General features: G+C 43.3%; 1 protein-coding gene across 3 annotated transcripts in view; it reads right to left on the reverse strand.

The window, feature by feature from the left end:
* Window positions 1–18518, reverse strand: part of DDX11 (DEAD/H-box helicase 11) — a 471297-nt gene that overhangs the window by 361511 nt on the left and 91268 nt on the right. For all 3 annotated transcript variants that reach the window (XM_078673722.1, XM_078673723.1, XM_078673721.1), the window contains exons 5-6: window positions 4601–4755; window positions 3407–3455 (exon numbers count right to left, since the gene is read on the reverse strand). In XM_078673722.1, coding sequence (XP_078529848.1) covers window positions 3407–3455; window positions 4601–4755 — 204 coding nt within the window. The remainder of the gene's footprint in view (window positions 1–3406; window positions 3456–4600; window positions 4756–18518) is intronic.

Consider the following 18518-nt stretch of genomic DNA (forward strand, 5'->3'; position numbering starts at 1 on the left):
GCTAGCACAAGTTTTAGGTATTTGCGATCAGCTGGGTGTATAGGCATGTGGAAATAGGCCTCCTTTAGATAGAGTGCTGCCAGAAAGTCACCTTATTGTAGAAGTGGGATACCTTCTTGCAGCGGGACCATATAAAAGTGCTCTGACAGGATGAAGTGATTTAGGGGCTTAGGGTTAGAGAGGTGCTGTAAAGATCCGTCCTTTTTGAGGATTAGGACGTATAGGGAGTATACTCCTGACACCTAATGGTGTACAGGGATAGGTTCTATAGCTTCTTTGAGAAGAAGAGCTTGACCTTCCTGTCTGAGCAGTGTTTGATGTTCCAGTGATGACCTGTGGGTGTGAGGTGAAATGTTAGGAGGCGTGGTGAGGAGCTCCAGAAAATAGCCATGTTGGATAATGTCCAACACCCACTGGTCTGATTTCATTGAGTGCTATGTGGGTAGAAAATCCTATAAACGACCCCGACAGGTGTTATTTGGTCGGGGGAGGAGAGGGAAGTCATTGTTTGGTGGTGGGTGTTCCACCGCCTGGGGACGCACCCTTACCTCTACACTTGCCATTGTTCCCCTGTAGGAGCCTCTAAAGTACCCTCTTAAAGAAGAGTGTTGGTTATGACTACAATGGTAGGAGGTGGAGGCATCCAAAGTAATGGTTTTGGGTACCTCCATGATAGTTGGAGAGGCGGTGATCACTAGTGAGTCTGGTGGTACTTGTCCCCCTAATGTATGTGGGATATGATTAAGAGGCCTCATATATATTGGCTGGTGTTTTGGCGCCGAGCAAAAAGACGGGGTAACCGAACCTGTCGCTCAGTGCCAACCGTAGCGAAGAGGCAGTGGGGGTCTGAGGCCTCCTGTTCAAGAAGGGTGTGTATTTTTTAGAATGCTTAACACAGAGTTGAGGGACAGAGGATATCATACTCATGGACTGTCGAGTCGGTGTCACGTCCATCATCTGGTAGTCTATTTCGGGTTCGGAGTCAGAACTGCCCTCAACGGAGAACACTTTTTCTTCGGCTTCGAAAGCTTCAGGATCTTGTACTTCATTTTCACAGAGTTTTTCATGGCCAAAGATGATAGGAGTGTCCTAAATGCTGCATTTCGACCAGACGTGTTCAATGGTCTCAGAGTGTTTCCTTCGAGCGGAAGGAGTGACAGTCCTTGCAATCTGCTTCTCTGTGTTCCGGTAACAAACACAGATTAAAGATCTGATGCGAGTCGGTCCATGGATAATACGCATGGCAGCCAGGGCAGAAACAGAAGGGAGTCCCTTCCATCACCATCAGGGCATTCTCTGGAGAACCTGGTGGAGTGTGAATACGATGGTCATGAAGGGCCTCGGTGGAAGCACGTCGACTTGACGAGCGATGAAGCTTTACTCGATACGCAGAGTGGTAAAGTGCAACTGAAACAATACCGACGAGGATTAGAGTGTGAAACGAACCGAAAAGAGCACCGTAACTGTCTCGACATGGGGCGCAAGCACACATGTCCAAACCAAACAGTGGAAAAATTTTTTTTTTTACAACAGAGTCGAAGCGCTCACAGAGAGGAGTCGTCATTCGAAATCGTGACTCGAAAGACTTCTTCGAAGAAAAACAAATTGCACACATCAGCATTCACAACTAAATGGCAGGAGTATGCAAAGCATGTGTATCTACAGCTACACATGCCTCAAACATAGTGTTGCAAATCACTGGGAAAAAAGATGGTCCACATCATGATGTACTAGTCAAAGGAAATATGTTATTTGTTTCTGGTGCCAAATTATTTCTTCTTTCGACGTGTTTAAAGAAACAATTTGAGTCAAAATTAAGCTATTGACGGCTGATGTAAGACCCACTGGATGTGGTGGTGCACCCATAAAGTTAGTAGAGTACTTTAAGGGTGAACTACAATACATGAACAGACTTGCTGCAGGGAAAATATATGTTACAGTTAAGGGAGACGCTGTGCTTAGCTGGTTCTACCAGAGGGAATTGGGTACCGTTTAGGATCCTAATTCAGAGCCCCCAATGAAATTAAAGGAGTCTATTGAACTTAAAGTTGGTAGATCAGGAAGATGGTTCATTTCTGTAAAGAATTCCCTGATGTATTTAGTGAGAAGTCGGGAGGCTTAAGTGGTTAGGTTCATAAAATTAAAAGTGAAGAAGGTGCATCACCAGGAGTTTGCAAGGTAGGAAGAGTCTGATAGAGATAAATACGTTTTCCCTTCAATAAGGGAATTGAAGTAATTAAGAGTTGTCAGGAGTTATTGAAAGGGTAGAAGAAACTGTGTGGTTATTTCCTGTTGTGATTGTGCTAAACCAGAATGGTGATATCAGTCTGTGGGTTTGAACAGGGCTGTGGTAGGGCTGACAGGCCTGCTGGAGATTCCCAGTGGTTTTCCAGTAGGATTTAGCCTCAGCGTACCAGCAGGTCAAGTTGCACAATGATGCATATAGGCTTAGAAGGTGGTCATGTGGGCTAGTTTTGGCAGCCTCAGTCTTTCAAAGGGCCATGGACAACATCCTGTGTGCTTTTTCAGGAGTGAAGCTGTATCAGAATGATGCATTATAATTTAAGAGGATGAAAGAAGATGATTTCAGAGCAAGTGAAAAATTTAACAGATTATTGGACAAGGGCATGACACTCAAGGTTGAGAAATTTAAGTTTCACAAACTTTGCTTACATAGTACATACTTTTTCTAGATATAGTTTGATAGCAAGGAAGGAACTAATCAATTCTATCAATGTAATGCCAATTCCTAGGTAGGAACTTGATTTATTGAAGGGTTTAGTTGCATTTTTTTGTTTGTTCAAACATTGTCTGAGAAAACTGCTATGATGAGAAGATTGTTAAACAAAATGTAGAGTGTGAGTGGCAAGAGCTAAGCAATGAGGAATTTCTTAGGTTAAAAGAGGAAATGGAAGGAGTACAATGTTAACAGAGTTGCTGTCTAGAATATGAGAATGTAATATGAACAGACACAAGTGTTAAAGGTCTACTTGCCACTCCTATTCGAAGAAATGGTAATGTAGGAAGAACTGCTTCCTTAATTTCACATAGGTTCTAATTTAGATTTCGGGGGACAGGTTACTCCGTCACAACAGTGGCAGATATCCCATCTACTGAAATCTAAATGCCAATATTTCCTGTGGGATTTAGATTTCAGCATGCTTATGGTTTCATGTAGATTAAAGAAGGGACGTAGCCTCTGCAATGCATGAAAACTTAACAGGAAAACTTAAGGCAGAAATTCCCATGTTCTAGAAGTACATTTACTTTCATTTTTCAAATACACTTATTGTGGATTAAATGGAGACTTAAATGTATCCTACAGCAGAGTATTATCCTCCTTACAGAGTAAAAAGTTATCAAAATCTGTTCAAACACCAATGCTTTTATAGAAGGTGTAACACACCTTGGCAACATGATCTTCCTCAAAGTCATCTTCATCCTCCTCTTCCAACCTGGAAAAATAAACACTGCTTTTAGCAGGTTAAGCTTTTCACATAAAGCAGACATTGTGCTTGGTAGAAACGCATGAATTTTTCCACAGTGAGGTTAACAACACACCGGTTTTTTCTCAACTGAAAATTATTTCAGAGCAGCTGTTGTATATAAAGAGTGTAGGGTATTGAGCACACTTACTACAAAGTTTGGAACTCTCATCGGCCTACAGAGAGGCACAGGGCATTGTTTTTATCTTTCATTCTTACCGCTCGGTCTTCAATCTTTACTCTGCTTAAAAAACTGTGATGTCACCCTTTCACTTGGAGTAGCGGTGCCTTGGAGCCTGCTCATGTACTGTAATTGAGCTCCATTATTATAGTCCAATAGAAAATCGAAAAATTCACATAGCAACATTATGAAGCTCAAGAAAATCCAAGGACAGACATGTTCAGACTCTGCTTTAATTGTGTTGAGTACCTTATCCACTTGTGCATTAAATAGTGCAGCATAAATGCAGGTACAGTTTTTTTAAATACACGAACATCTACAAGCCCTTTCCCATGCACCCAGCATTTAGCGATTTTCTTCATGCAGTTGCCAAAGTTAAGGACTCTGCAGCTGGATGAAGTACACATTTTTCTTTACAGACTTGTATGTTTCGGACCTGGTCTTTATGCAGGAAGCTGACTGTCACTAGTGAAAAAAAATGATATAGTACTGAATCACTAATATGAAGATATGCGTCCATTTACAATGATGAATTTGCAGACGTGTCAGACTGCAAAGTCTCAACGAGGAAGCTTCTCCACGTTGGAACATTAAGTAAGGTAACCCTGAAGACTTTTGCCTCCTGATCACATCATGGCACATCACACAGTCATACTGAAGATGGCATTTACATATAAACTGCAGGTTGATTCGATTATGGGAAGTTGGAATCAACGTCTCCAAACAAATTCTCATCTGCGTATACTATATCCTGTAAAACTTCCTCATAAGAGACATTAAAGTCAGCCTGCTACACAATTCTCAGGTCCACAACAAGCAGAGCGTGTATACAATATTGGTTCACGAGCACTTTATGCCTCTGAAGTTGTAATGCACTTTCTTAATTTCATGTTATTCACGTATTGATTCCAGCATCCTTTAACACTGGTCTTACCCATGTCCTTTCTTCTTTTCATCATCACTCTCGTACTCTGCCAAGATCAGCTCCTCGTCATGCTGATCCAATGGTTGAGTGGCTTCAGAGCCATCTGATGCCAACATCTGCTTACTGAGCTGGAGCAGGCGCTCAGTCTCGTCATCTTCAATCCTCTGGAAAGCAGAGTAAAGGAAAGTTACTATAGAGACCCAGAGGGCTCGAGCACTGTCCCTCATAATCCCATGTGCAGCTGTATTGTGAAATCATGTATGGAGATGTGATCTATTTAAAGCTACATACAAGCCGCGGACGTTGCATCTGAAAGCATGAGAGGCCACAATACTATACCATAGCAATGTGAACAAAGAAGTAAATACATGAATCAAGCCTCAACTACTGGCACACATTTTGCTGCTACATGGAATGGAACAGGCTGTATGAACACCAAGACAAACCTGGCACAAATTGATTCCACAATATTTTTGCTGTATTTACATAACAATCAAGAAAATACATGTTCTCTGCTTTTAGAAATAAAAGTTAGAACTCTGCATGTGGAGAAAATAATCCTCTGTGATACATGTGAGAACTGCACAGTATTGCTTCCTCCATTTTATTTCCACCTAGCTTTGTTTTTTCCCTCATAAACTGTAAAATCCTGGAAGTCGACAAGAGGTGCTCTATGTTTCTATGCTATACACCACGGAATGCCATCAGATGAAGGGTAGACATCCAAATGTTTATCCAGATTCTGCTTCAATGTGGATACTGTCCCTTTAATCCACACTATGCAATGGATGGGGACTTGAAGGTAGAATGTAGTTTAGTGACCTAGCCCTGTCACCTTGTGCGGGGGATGCCTACTGCATATAGTGGCTTAAGCTCCACCCATGCTCACTTAATTAGCTCTTGCATGCATGAAGGGTGCATCCGCACGTGTCTCAGTGTATGCTGGTCTTTGTTTGAGTCCGAGTCTGTGTGTGTATCTGTGTGTATTTTTTGCTGCATGTCTGTCTGTGGCCCCATCTCTCTTGATGTGTCTAGTTGGTTACCGCATGCATGTCGAATAATAAGGTCCATATGTACTCCTTGTGTGTGTTCCACAAACTAGTTGTTCTCTTTTAAGAAGGGTGGACATGCCACCCTGCAGATACCCGCTTATGGGACAGCCTCTCGCAATATTATCTACATGGTGGGTGGGGGGAAATCACCATCTTATTTGTTTCGTAAGAATAAGTTTCCCCTGTATTAAATTAAGAAGGCCTCTAGTTGACGTTATCTTCCTTTTGTGATCAAGGTGGGATGTCAAATATTGGTTCAATTAAGCTATTATTTGTTGCAGAGTGTCCGGCACCAAGGTGGCTTGCACAGCAGTAGAGGAAAGGGCATCTCACCAGAAGAATAAGCTCTGTTGAGAAGCTACCATAGCTTCAGATTGGGTTTAAATCATAAAACCTTGACAAACAAAACGGGACCTCCTAACAATTGCACAATGTGCTGAGAGGGAGTGGTCCTATTCAGCAGCTTGTACAATGCACGTGAAAAGCAGTACTAAAGAAAGTACCAAATTCATCATGCACAAACAGAAAAACAAATAAGATCCTCAACAGTGGGAGGAGCTACGCTCGTAACCAAGATGGCCGTATAAGCTCCCGGCTCCGCCGACCTCCGCCAGAGGCTCATGAATCCTGACTCCTATCCTGATCTCCCGCCGGACTCCCGTGCAGGTGAACTGCGCCTGACTCGAAAGGTGCAATCCCGGAATTTCTAGCTGCTCGGACGAAAAAGATATGTTGTGTGTCATTCTTGGCCTACCCCAGATTTGAAGCCGGGGCCTCGAGTTCTAACCCGGCCGGGTTGGAGTTGAACAACATCGGCCGCGGACCATGGGCGGTTCCGGTCTCCCGAAGTGGCGTTTTTCTTCTCCCGTTATGGATGGTGATTTGGTGACAGCTCTACCCAGCAACTACGGTGGCCTATTGTACCGACTATTTGTTCGGGGCTCCGCTGCCCGGAGGCCCTGTTGAGCTCCCGGGGTTTTCTGGGCTCAGTTCCCCGTGGGCGGCGACTGTACTGATATCGTGCTTTGGACGTGTTAAAAGTGGTTTCTACATTGCTTCTGCCCTGTGCCCCGGAGAAGTCAACCTCCCAGGTTCAGACACCCGCCCGGTCGTTCATTGAGGGGCGATTGAGCGGGCTGAAACTACACCGTCGCTACGCACTGTAATGGCCGCCATTTTCGAGCTCCACACACGATTCACCGCCACCTTCCAGGAGATGATCATAACTGTTGATCATATAGGCTTGGGACCGGATTCCGGCCCTTTGTTCCTTGAGAGCCGAGATATTTCTTCCGTGGAGAACGCCTTGATTGTCACCGAGGACCCTGTGCAGGATACCGACACGGAAATCTACTGCGTCCCTAAGATGGCGTCGATCGGGCCCGAAAGAACTGGCCGTTTATTTAGCCCTATGTCGACCCCGCCCGAGATGGATGTGACTATCTTCGTAAGCCATTGTGACTTCTCCAACGTCTGTCGGATCACACCTTTGCCTCTTTTCGTGAGTGATCAAGGCCGCTTTGCTGATTTATCGCTGGTGGGCAGTGGACTTGCTTTGACTTTTGGACTCTGTGGACGTCTATCCTGTTTTCCCTCCCATCGAATTGATTTTGACACTCTACTGTTTTCTATTATTCTTGTTGTGATGGCGGTTCGGATGGACAGAGCCTGCGTGGAGAAACGCAGCGACCTAATTGTACTGGACGGGGTCATCGTGATGGATCGTGAGGGTTTGGGCTGACCTTGATTGGACTTTGATGCACTGTTTCTTTTGTCTTTGATGGGTGGTATCTGTGGGAGCGAGGGCCGGATGTGAATCTGATTGTCTGATTATTGTTAGTCTGATATGCTCGGGACGGGATTTGCTGCCTCTGTGGTGCCGGGGGTCGGGCGGGATGGCCCTTTTTCTGTTTGCGGCTCCCCTACGGACTGTCTCTTGATTTGCTAAAACTTGCTTAACATTACGGTAGGGGGTGTCTGCTTTTGGCGGGAGGATGGGAGTCCGGGAGCTCGTATCGTTTTGCAACATTCTCCTCCTCCAACTTTTTCCCTTCCTTGGGGTGTAGTTTAGGGGGCGACAGGCACGCTGCTAGTGGGGTTAGGTCGTAGCCATCTGCAGGGGTGTAGGGTGGGGGGTTGTGTTTTTTTTATTTATTTTTCCTTTGTTATTTTCTATGACCATTCTATTTCCCTTTTCCTTTCTTCACAAGAGATGTGGCGTATTCTCCTGATTTCTGCCTAAACGTATCTGGGTGTCATATGTCTGCCTCGTATATCCTGTACTCCGGGTGGGCGGGTGCTGTGGGGGTGGTGCCTGCGGTCACTGCTATCTAATTGTTTTACTTCTGCTTTACGCTGGTATTGATTTCTCTGCTGATTCTGACTGTACAGTACTTCTTCACTTCATTTTCCCGTCCACAGCTGTGTTGTATTTCATTTAATGACACCCGATATGTATATTTTTCCTCTTGTGTTATAATAATAATAAAAAGATTTAAAAAATATTTTAATATGGCAATAAAATAAACACACATTTGGGAGGCACTCAAATACATTAAAACAAACTATAAGTCATATATAAATACTTTTTTTTATTCTTGATCTCTTTTGATTTTAATTATTTCTCCATCAAGAATTAGATCATATCTTCTCAATGACAGACAATGGGGACATGTTTGGAAGAGATTCTCCATCAATAATGCTTCAGTTATTCAATAATCCCAATCTAAATCATGCCTGTTGTAGAAGTCATTAGGATATCCACAGTGCCTATTCCCAATGTTCTCCTTCGAGTACTTTTAGTTGCACTTTGAATGATCAAAGTGACATGAAACAAGGAGTATGAACTATGTAGTTGGAAGATTTCATCACCATGCGTTGATGATTGCTAATCTCTTGAAATGTATTTAAACAAAGGCACAAAGGTTTTAAGGATTTAGGCCATGACTCAATTTTACATATGATCCTCATGTCGTTTTCAGTAGCGGTCTTCAAAGCAGGTAGATGAACTCTCTCAACTGCATAGATCAGATCTGTTGTTATAAGTCAGTGAACCGATTCAAACTTTTCCCATAAGACACTAGTGGAAAAATCTGGGTATACAAATTGTGAATAACTTAATGATGCAATTGGTGGCGTGGCCAGGCAAGATGGCTGCCTAGACTTCTTCCCCAGAGCTCCTGCCGATCAACTACAAATCCAGCATGATGCTTCATCATCGGCAACAAATATAGCCAATCCAGAGCTATGTGCTACTCCCCGCACAATAATCCTGGAAGGTAGACAGAGGATAATATGACAGAGACATCAGAGGAGAGAGTTGGCACTTGCACTTTTTCCACGATCCCTGATGGGAGGCGGGAAGACAGCAGAGGAGCGCTATATCTGCAGCAGAGGAGTCCAGCGCGGGCGTGCCTGGGTTCGGCCCAGGCCAAGATGGGCCTGTCTTTGCCCATCATAGACCGAAAGAGGCCGGGCTGGAACACTTCTCTTGGTATTTCTGGCCGAAAAGAGCACTCTTGTTGTTTAACTGCCGGTGAGTACCCCAAGGTGGTGACCCCTAGTAATTCTTGAATCCACTTGGGCATTTGAAGATACACTCATGACTATAACACTACCTGTGATTGCAAAGCCTGCTGTTTTGAACATAAGCTCTTACACCTTTTTTGGCCAATAAACAACAAAATATATATATATATATATATATATATATATATATATATATATATATATATATATATCTCAAAACACTCCCTTCACAGGAAATTGAAAACGCACTCGAGAATATTTCTTTTCACAGATGATTTATTGCACCATCGCTCTCAGCAGAAACCAACGCGTTTCACCGCCCACAGACGGCTTGATCACGGTCAATCCTCCTTCCCTCTCATCCACCTATAAGGTGCTCATGTGCAAAGTCATGTGATTAAAGTTTTTCTTTTACTCTATAGGGGAATTCTGGGTGATGTAGTTTTTTTCTTTTTTGATTGCATTAACCAAACAAATTTATAAACTGCATATATTGTCGCGTCATTCTATTCATTTGCAGAACGCACATGCATTGTTTGAGTATCCCTCGCCCTCCAGTGGGCTGGCCTTTCCTCAATCAGACCATTTTATGCCCTCCTGAGAACAGACCTGGAGAAATACGTGGAAAAACATGAGGACACAGTAAGGATTCGTAAAGAAATGAAATATCAAAGAGATAAAGAGGACTACATCCATGGTCGCATTTTTACATATGCGAAAAAATTCGACATTTTTCAGAGCCATAAACAAAGTCACAGGAATTCAGAAAGCCGTTCAAGTGCAACCTCACTTACATCAGTGGGCACGAATGAGGAAGGAACAGAAGAAAATATGGATCAAGCCACGAGGGATTTTTTAGGGGATATGAGGCTCGTTCTCAGCCAAAGATTGTGGGAAACAGAACCAAAGCCAAGGTCAAGGAGGGAGAGCCAGAGGGCGCAAATGGGTACCTGTGAAGGGAGTGTTTTGATGTTGAATCAGCAGGGCTCTGCTGAGGAAAACGCACCGGTGGGAGAGCGCCAGGGGTCACCAGAACCGAGCCAAGTTGTGGTTGGTTGGTTGATATATATATATATATATATATATATATATATATATATATATATATATATATATATATATATATATATATATATATATATATATATATATATATATATATATATATATATATATATATATATATATTCCTCCCCAGCCGGGAAAGAAAAGGCAGCACTCACGGGGTGTTTGTCAGTCTTCCAAAATATTTAATATAGTCCTTACAGACGCGTTTCGGGTCAAGCCCTTTCTCAATGTGTCAACACGAGTGTTGTACACGGACTCATTTTTAAAATGCAGCGTGAAAGTTTACAGAGAAAGAGAGGTAGGACTGCTCATGAAATTTTCATGAGCGCCATATTGGAATGTGCAAATCGAACATAACCAAATGAATACAATTCATAGTTAACAATAGAAACTATAAACCATAATAACTCATCAATATTTACAATTTTTACATTTAACGCCGTGGATCGGCTGCCCCAATTTATAATTTTACACTCATAGTGAGACACTGTAATTAAGCCGTGAATCGGCAATTGTTAAAATAAACAGTACGTGTTACAATCATAAATATGCAATTATCCGTATTTTTGGCATTACAATTCCAAACACATGTCCCATATTAAAGTATTGCTGCAAGGGCAATTAAATGAATGGTTAAATTGAACGATAGAAAGCACTTTACCAATAAAAGAATCTTGCCGTGGATCGGCACTAGCGGTTCCCAAGATTAGAAACCGCTAAAGATACCCCTCTGAGTGTCAAAATTAACACAATTCATACCCTGCAAACTACAGTAGTGGCCCTGGTAATGTACCTATAACTTCATTTTCCTAAATGGATGGCCAGTTCTTCCCCGCTATTCAAGCCCGTAGGAAATTTAGTTTGCAGATCAATGATATATCGGGACTCTAGACGTCTAAGTTTGGTAAGTCTATTTCCGCCCCTTTCATGTTCTGGCACCTGATCGATCCCAAAGTAATGCAAATCATCCCTGTTGCTCCGATGTTTAATAGCAAAGTGTTTAGCCACAGGAGATGTCATGTCTTTATTGGCTATAGCGCGCATGTGTTCTAGGATTCTTAATTTTACACTTTTTATGGTGCTACCAATGTATCTAAGTTTACAAGGACACATCAGACAATACACCACATGTGTTGTTAGGCAGGTGATGAATGATTTAATAGGTTTTCGATTTGATAAACCTGGTACCTCATAGCCTAGAACCCTTTTACTGTGTGCGCACGCCTTGCACTTGCCGCAGGGGAAAAAACCCTTCATATCTGCCACTGTGTTAGCTCTTGTTTTGGGGGCATCTAAGTGACTGTGCACCAAGAGGTCCCTGAGTGATTTCGTCTTTCTGAAAGTCACCAAGGGAACTCCCGGGATGTCCATCCCAATGATCGGGTCAGTCTTCAGAATGTGCCAGTTTTTTCGTAATGTTGCCTTCAAAAAATTGGCATCATTAGAAAAGGTTGTTATTAGGCGAAATTTTCCGTCTTCGCTTTTGCTATCTGTCTTCTTTTTCAGCAGCTCGTCCCTGGGTATCCTGCTTACCCTGCTCAACGTCTGATTCAGGTGGGTCGAGTTGTAACCCCTGGCTTGGAATCTTTCAATACTTTCTTTAGCCGCATTTTGAAAGTCTTCCTCACGGGTGCAGTTGCGTTTGAGGTGCAATAGCTCGCCGTAGGGAATACTTTGTTTGAGGTTTGTGGGATGGCCGCTAGCAGCATGTAAGATGCTGTTGCCGGCCGTGGGCTTACGGTACAGAGAAGTGACCACCTGGTTATTTATTATCGTTATTAGAAGGTCGAGGTAGCTCACTGCCACTGAGCTCACTTCGCCAATGAATTGCAAATTCACATTGTTGTTGTTCAGGTGTGAGGTGTAATCTTTTGCACTTTGTATCGACCCCTTCCATACAAGGAAGAGGTCGTCTATGTACCTGTGCCACTTAACCACTTTCTCAGTCCAGATCCTGTTACCGTCCGACCAGGCCACCCGCTCCTCCCACCAGCCAACGAATAAATTCGCGTAGCTGGGGGCGAAGCAGGTGCCCATCGCGGTCCCAGAGATCTGCCTAAACAGGTCTCCCTGAAACAGAAAGATGTTATTCGTTAAGCAGAATTCAGTTAATTCCAAGATCATCGTACTATGGCCCGCAAATTTCAAAGGTCTTTTGGCCATGAAGTATTCAATAGCCTTGAGACCTTGGGAGTGCTCAATACATGTATATAAACTGGTGATGTCCATAACAATAAGGACATACGAGGGATCCCAGTCCAACTCTTTTAGATGTACAATAAAATCCTTGGTGTCCCTAATATATGAGGACAAATTCAACACTGATTGGAACAAAAGTCGATGAAGATCGACAGGTTCTCAGTTAGGCTGCCCACTGAGGATACTATGGGACGGCCTGGTGGTATTTTGAGATCCTTGTGAATCTTTGGTAGATGATAAAATGTGGGGATAGTGGGACAATTAGACCTTAAAAACATATATTCATCGGTATTGAGCCTGTTTTTATTGTGCCATTTCTGAATGAGTTTATCATATTCAAGTACACTGTCCTGATATTTTTTGATGGTAGTAGGCTCATAGTGTAACCGATTCAATAGCTGTCTTTTCGCTTCTCCCACAAAGTTCCTTCGCCATTACAACAACGTTCCCGCCTTTATCAGACGGTTTGTAGATCACTGTTGGGTCTGCCTGCAGATTCTTCAACGCTTCTCTCTGTCCTTTTGTCAATGGGTTAGTTGATGGTTTTTTGTTTTTAGATGTTCGAAATTTTATCAAGTCCTTTAGCATGGCTTCGAAGAATACATCAATAGCATCCTGTGCCATTTGGGGAAGGAATTGAGAGATTGGTTTGAAGGGACTACAGGGAGCCTCTTGGTCTATACCCACACGTCTACTTCGTTGCGTGAGACTCTGTTCATCAAAATTCGTTGAAGAGGTTTCTGATCTAATTTCCTCCAAAATTTCAAGGGTTTCTAAATCTGCTAGTTGAATAATATCAGTCTCTTTGATCTTATTTTGGAGACATCTAGTCTCATGTACAGTCGGTTTGACTTTAAAATACTTGTGCAGTTTTAGTTTCCTTGTAAACTTGAAGAGATCGATCCTCGTTTGTGTATACTCGAGATTAGTTTGTGGGCAGAAAGAAAAGCCCAATTTCAAAACTGATTCCTCATCTTTAGTCAACACTTTGGAACTCAGATTGACAATGGTCAGGGTATCGGTTGTATTTACCGTGTTCCCCCCTTCTTCGGCTTTGCGGTCTTGGTTTGATTGTTTCCTCCGCCTCTGCCTTGTCCTCTTGCGGCCCCCCCTCCGCGTTTTCCTGTGTCCTGTTCCGGGGGTTTGACTTTCCCCCCTCTGAGCCACGCTTGACGTATCAAGTCGAATTCCTCGTGAAAAGGAGTCTTCTTCATTGGTTTGGAGGGTCCTGCTAGTTCCTCTTCTTCCGAGCCTGTGATCCCCGATTCTGAGGTTTCTATTGTGGCAGATGGTTGGCCAGGATTCTGTTGTTTCCGGATTAGTTCTTTTCTCGGTCCATCGAACTTCTTGGCGAAGGTCAGAATTCTGCCCATTGTGTAGTGCCTTTCATCACGGTCGAATTTCTCTTCTTTTCTCTGTCGAATTGTGGTTTCATATTTGGTACGTCTCTTCTTCATCTCCATCATTAAGTCCTGGTGTTGGCTGTTATCAGGATAATTTTCTAATTCCTCTTCTAATTTCTTTATCTCATCCAGAGCTTTTCCCCGGTCACTCCAGGCAAATTTGACCAGCAATTGCAGGCTTCCTTTGCAATATACTGCTGTATGCATATGCCACTCCTCGAGGAGCTGGGGCTCTGGGTTTTCATAAGCCGGGATGGTATACACTCGTAAACCACGTGGAACCCTCTCCACTTTGATGTAGTTTTCAAGAGAGGTTGCTTCCCACCATATACGAGTTTCCCTCTCAAAAAGTCTTTCCAGTTTTAAATACTTTTGAGCTAGAGGATCCGCTTTTTTAGTACTGCCATCCGCAATAATGCGTGTAGTCCCACCGGTTTTTTTATTGAACATTCCAGCGGCCGCTTCTTCACGTGCTGCATTATTGAACATAAGTTTGTTTCCTTGAGCGTGGAGCACCAGTCCCGGTCTCCGTTTGGAAGTTTGTTGTGACAAACACCCCTCACCAACACCCTCTTCACCCTCTTCGCCCTGAGCGAGTCAGCAACGCCAAACTTGTGAAGTAAACAGACGGCTTACCCGACTTTCTCCAGGAACGCAAATATATCCAGGCTATCTTTTGGGTTCGGGTGGTGCCTCCGTCGTAATTGCCAGAACTTTTGAAAGCACCCAAGATACGAGCGGACGCGACTGCCTGCAGAGAGCGATAGGAGGTTACAGCGGCGTTCCTGGAGAAAGTCGGGTAAGCCGTCTGTTTACTTCACAAGTTTGGCGTTGCTGACTCGCTCAGGGCAAAGAGGGTGAAGAGGGTGTTGGTGAGGGGTGTTTGTCACAACAAACTTCCAAACGGAGACCGGGACCGGTGCTCCACGCTCAAGGAAACGAACTTATGTTCAATAATGCAGCACGTGAAGAAGCGGCCGCTGGAATGTTCAATAAAAAAAACCGGTGGGACTACACGCATTATTGCGGATGGCAGTACTAAAAAAGCGGATCAACTAGCTCAAAAGTATTTAAAACTGGAAAGACTTTTTGAGAGGGAAACTCGTAAATCGTGGGAAGCAACCTCTCTTGAAAACTACATCAAAGTGGAGAGGGTTCCACGTGGTTTACGAGTGTATACCATCCCGGCTTATGAAAACCCAGAGCCCCAGCTCCTCGAGGAGTGGCATATGCATACAGCAGTATATTGCAAAGGAAGCCTGCAATTGCTGGTCAAATTTGCCTGGAGTGACCGGGGAAAAGCTCTGGATGAGATAAAGAAATTAGAAGAGGAATTAGAACATTATCCTTATAACAGCCAACACCAGGACTTAATGATGGAGATGAAGAAGAGACTTACCAAATATGAAACCAAAATTCGACAGAGAAAAGAAGAGAAATTCGACCGTGATGAAAGGGACTACACAATGGGCAGAATTCTGACCTTCGCCAAGAAGTTCGATGGACCGAGAAAAGACATAATCCGGAAACAACAGAATCCTGGCCAACCATCTGCCACAATAGAAACCTCAGAATCGGAGATCACAGGCTCGGAAGAAGAGGAACTAGCAGGACCCTCCAAACCAATGAAGAAGACTCCTTTTCACGAGGAATTAGACTTGATACGTCAAGCGTGGCTCAGAGGGGGGAAAGTCAAACCCCCGGAAAAGGACACAGGAAAACACGGAGGGGGGGCCGCAAGAGGCAGAGGCGGAGGAAACAATCAAACCAAGACCGCAAAGCCGAAGAAGGGGGGAACACGGTAAATACAACCGATACCCTGACCATTGTCAATCTGAGTTCCAAAGTGTTGACTAAAGATGAGGAATCAGTTTTGAAATTGGGCTTTTCTTTCTGCCCACAAACTAATCTCGAGTATACACAAACGAGGATCGATCTCTTCAAGTTTACAAGGAAACTAAAACTGCACAAGTATTTTAAAGTTAAACCGACTGTACATGAGGCTAGATGTCTCCAAAATAAGATCAAAGAGACTGATATTATTCAACTAGCAGATTTAGAAACCCTTGAAATTTTGGGGGAAATTAGATCAGAAACCTCTTCAACGAATTTTGATGAACAGAGTCTCACGCAACGAAGTATAGGTGTGGGTATAGACCAAGAGGCTCCCTGTAGTCCCTTCAAACCAATCTCTCAATTCCTTCCCCAAACGGCACAGGATGCTATTGATGTAATCTCCGAAGCCATGCTAAAGGACTTGATAAAATTTCGAACATCTAAAAACAAAAAAGCATCAACTAACCCATTGACAAAAGGACAGAGAGAAGCGTTGAAGAATCTGCAGGCAGACCCAACAGTGATCTACAAACCGTCTGATAAAGGTGGGAACGTTGTTGTAATGGCGAAGGAACTTTATGTGGGAGAAGCGAAAAGACAGCTATTGAATCGGTTACACTATGAGCCTACTACCATCAAAAAATATCAGGACAGTATACTTGAATATGATAAACTCATTCAGAAATGGCACAATAAAAACATGCTCAATACCGATGAATATATGTTTTTAAGGTCTAATTGTCCCACTATCCCCACACTTTATCATCTACCAAAGATTCACAAGGATCTCAAAATACCACCAGGCCGTCCCATAGTATCCTCAGTGGGCAGCCTAACTGAGAACCTGTCGATCTTCATCGACCACTTTTTGTTCCAATCAGTGTTGAATTTGTCCTCATATATTAGGGACACCAAGGATTTTATTGTACATCTAAAAGAGTTGGACTGGGATCCCTCGTATGTCCTTATTGTTATGGACATCACCAGTTTATATACATGTATTGAGCACTCCCAAGGTCTCAAGGCTGTTGAATACTTCATGGCCAAAAGACCTTTGAAATTTGCGGGCCATAGTACGATGATCTTGGAATTAACTGAATTCTGCTGAACGAATAACATCTTTCTGTTTCAGGGGGACCTGTTTAGGCAGATCTCTGGGACTGCGATGGGCACCTGCTTCGCCCCCAGCTACGCGAATTTATTCGTTGGCTGGTGGGAGGAGCGGGTGGCCTGGTCGGACGGTAACAGGATCTGGACTGAGAAAGTGGTTAAGTGGCACAGGTACATAGACGACCTCTTCCTTGTATGGAAGGGGTCGATACAAAGTGCAAAAGATTACATCTCACACCTGAACAACAACAATGTGAATTTGCAATTCATTGGCGAAGTGAGCTCAGTGGCAGTGAGCTACCTCTACCTTCGAATAACGATAATAAATAACCAGGTGGTCACTTCTCTGTACCGTAAGCCCACGGCCGGCAACAGCATCTTACATGCTGCTAGCGGCCATCCCACAAACCTCAAACAAAGTATTCCCTACGGCGAGCTATTGCACCTCAAACGCAACTGCACCCGTGAGGAAGACTTTCAAAATGCGGCTAAAGAAAGTATTGAAAGATTCCAAGCCAGGGGTTACAACTCGACCCACCTGAATCAGACGTTGAGCAGGGTAAGCAGGATACCCAGGGACGAGCTGCTGAAAAAGAAGACAGATAGCAAAAGCGAAGACGGAAAATTTCGCCTAATAACAACCTTTTCTAATGATGCCAACTTTTTGAAGGCAACATTACGAAAAAACTGGCACATTCTGAACACTGACCCGATCATTGGGATGGACATCCCGGGAGTTCCCTTGGTGACTTTCAGAAAGACGAAATCACTCAGGGACCTCTTGGTGCACAGTCACTTAGATGCCCCCAAAACAAGAGCTAACACAGTGGCAGATATGAAGGGTTTTTTCCCCTGCGGCAAGTGCAAGGCGTGCGCACACAGTAAAAGGGTTCTAGGCTATGAGGTACCAGGTTTATCAAATCGAAAACCTATTAAATCATTCATCACCTGCCTAACAACACATGTGGTGTATTGTCTGATGTGTCCTTGTAAACTTAGATACATTGGTAGCACCATAAAAAGTGTAAAATTAAGAATCCTAGAACACATGCGCGCTATAGCCAATAAAGACATGACATCTCCTGTGGCTAAACACTTTGCTATTAAACATCGGAACAACAGGGATGATTTGCATTACTTTGGGATCGATCAGGTGCCAGAACATGAAAGGGGCGGAAATAGACTTACCAAACTTAGACGTCTAGAGTCCCGATATATCATTGATCTGCAAACTAAATTTCCTACGGGCTTGAATAGCGGGGAAGAACTGGCCATCCATTTAGGAAAATGAAGTTATAGGTACATTACCAGGGCCACTACTGTAGTTTGCAGGGTATGAATTGTGTTAATTTTGACACTCAGAGGGGTATCTTTAGCGGTTTCTAATCTTGGGAACCGCTAGTGCCGATCCACGGCAAGATTCTTTTATTGGTAAAGTGCTTGCTATCGTTCAATTTAACCATTCATTTAATTGCCCTTGCAGCAATACTTTAATATGGGACATGTGTTTGGAATTGTAATGCCAAAAATACGGATAATTGCATATTTATGATTGTAACACGTACTGTTTATTTTAACAATTGCCGATTCACGGCTTAATTACAGTGTCTCACTATGAGTGTAAAATTATAAATTGGGGCAGCCGATCCACGGCGTTAAATGTAAAAATTGTAAATATTGATGAGTTATTATGGTTTATAGTTTCTATTGTTAACTATGAATTGTATTCAT

Source organism: Lissotriton helveticus, chromosome 1_1, assembly GCF_964261635.1.
Source record: "Lissotriton helveticus chromosome 1_1, aLisHel1.1, whole genome shotgun sequence".
Taxonomy (NCBI): Eukaryota; Metazoa; Chordata; class Amphibia; order Caudata; family Salamandridae; genus Lissotriton; species Lissotriton helveticus.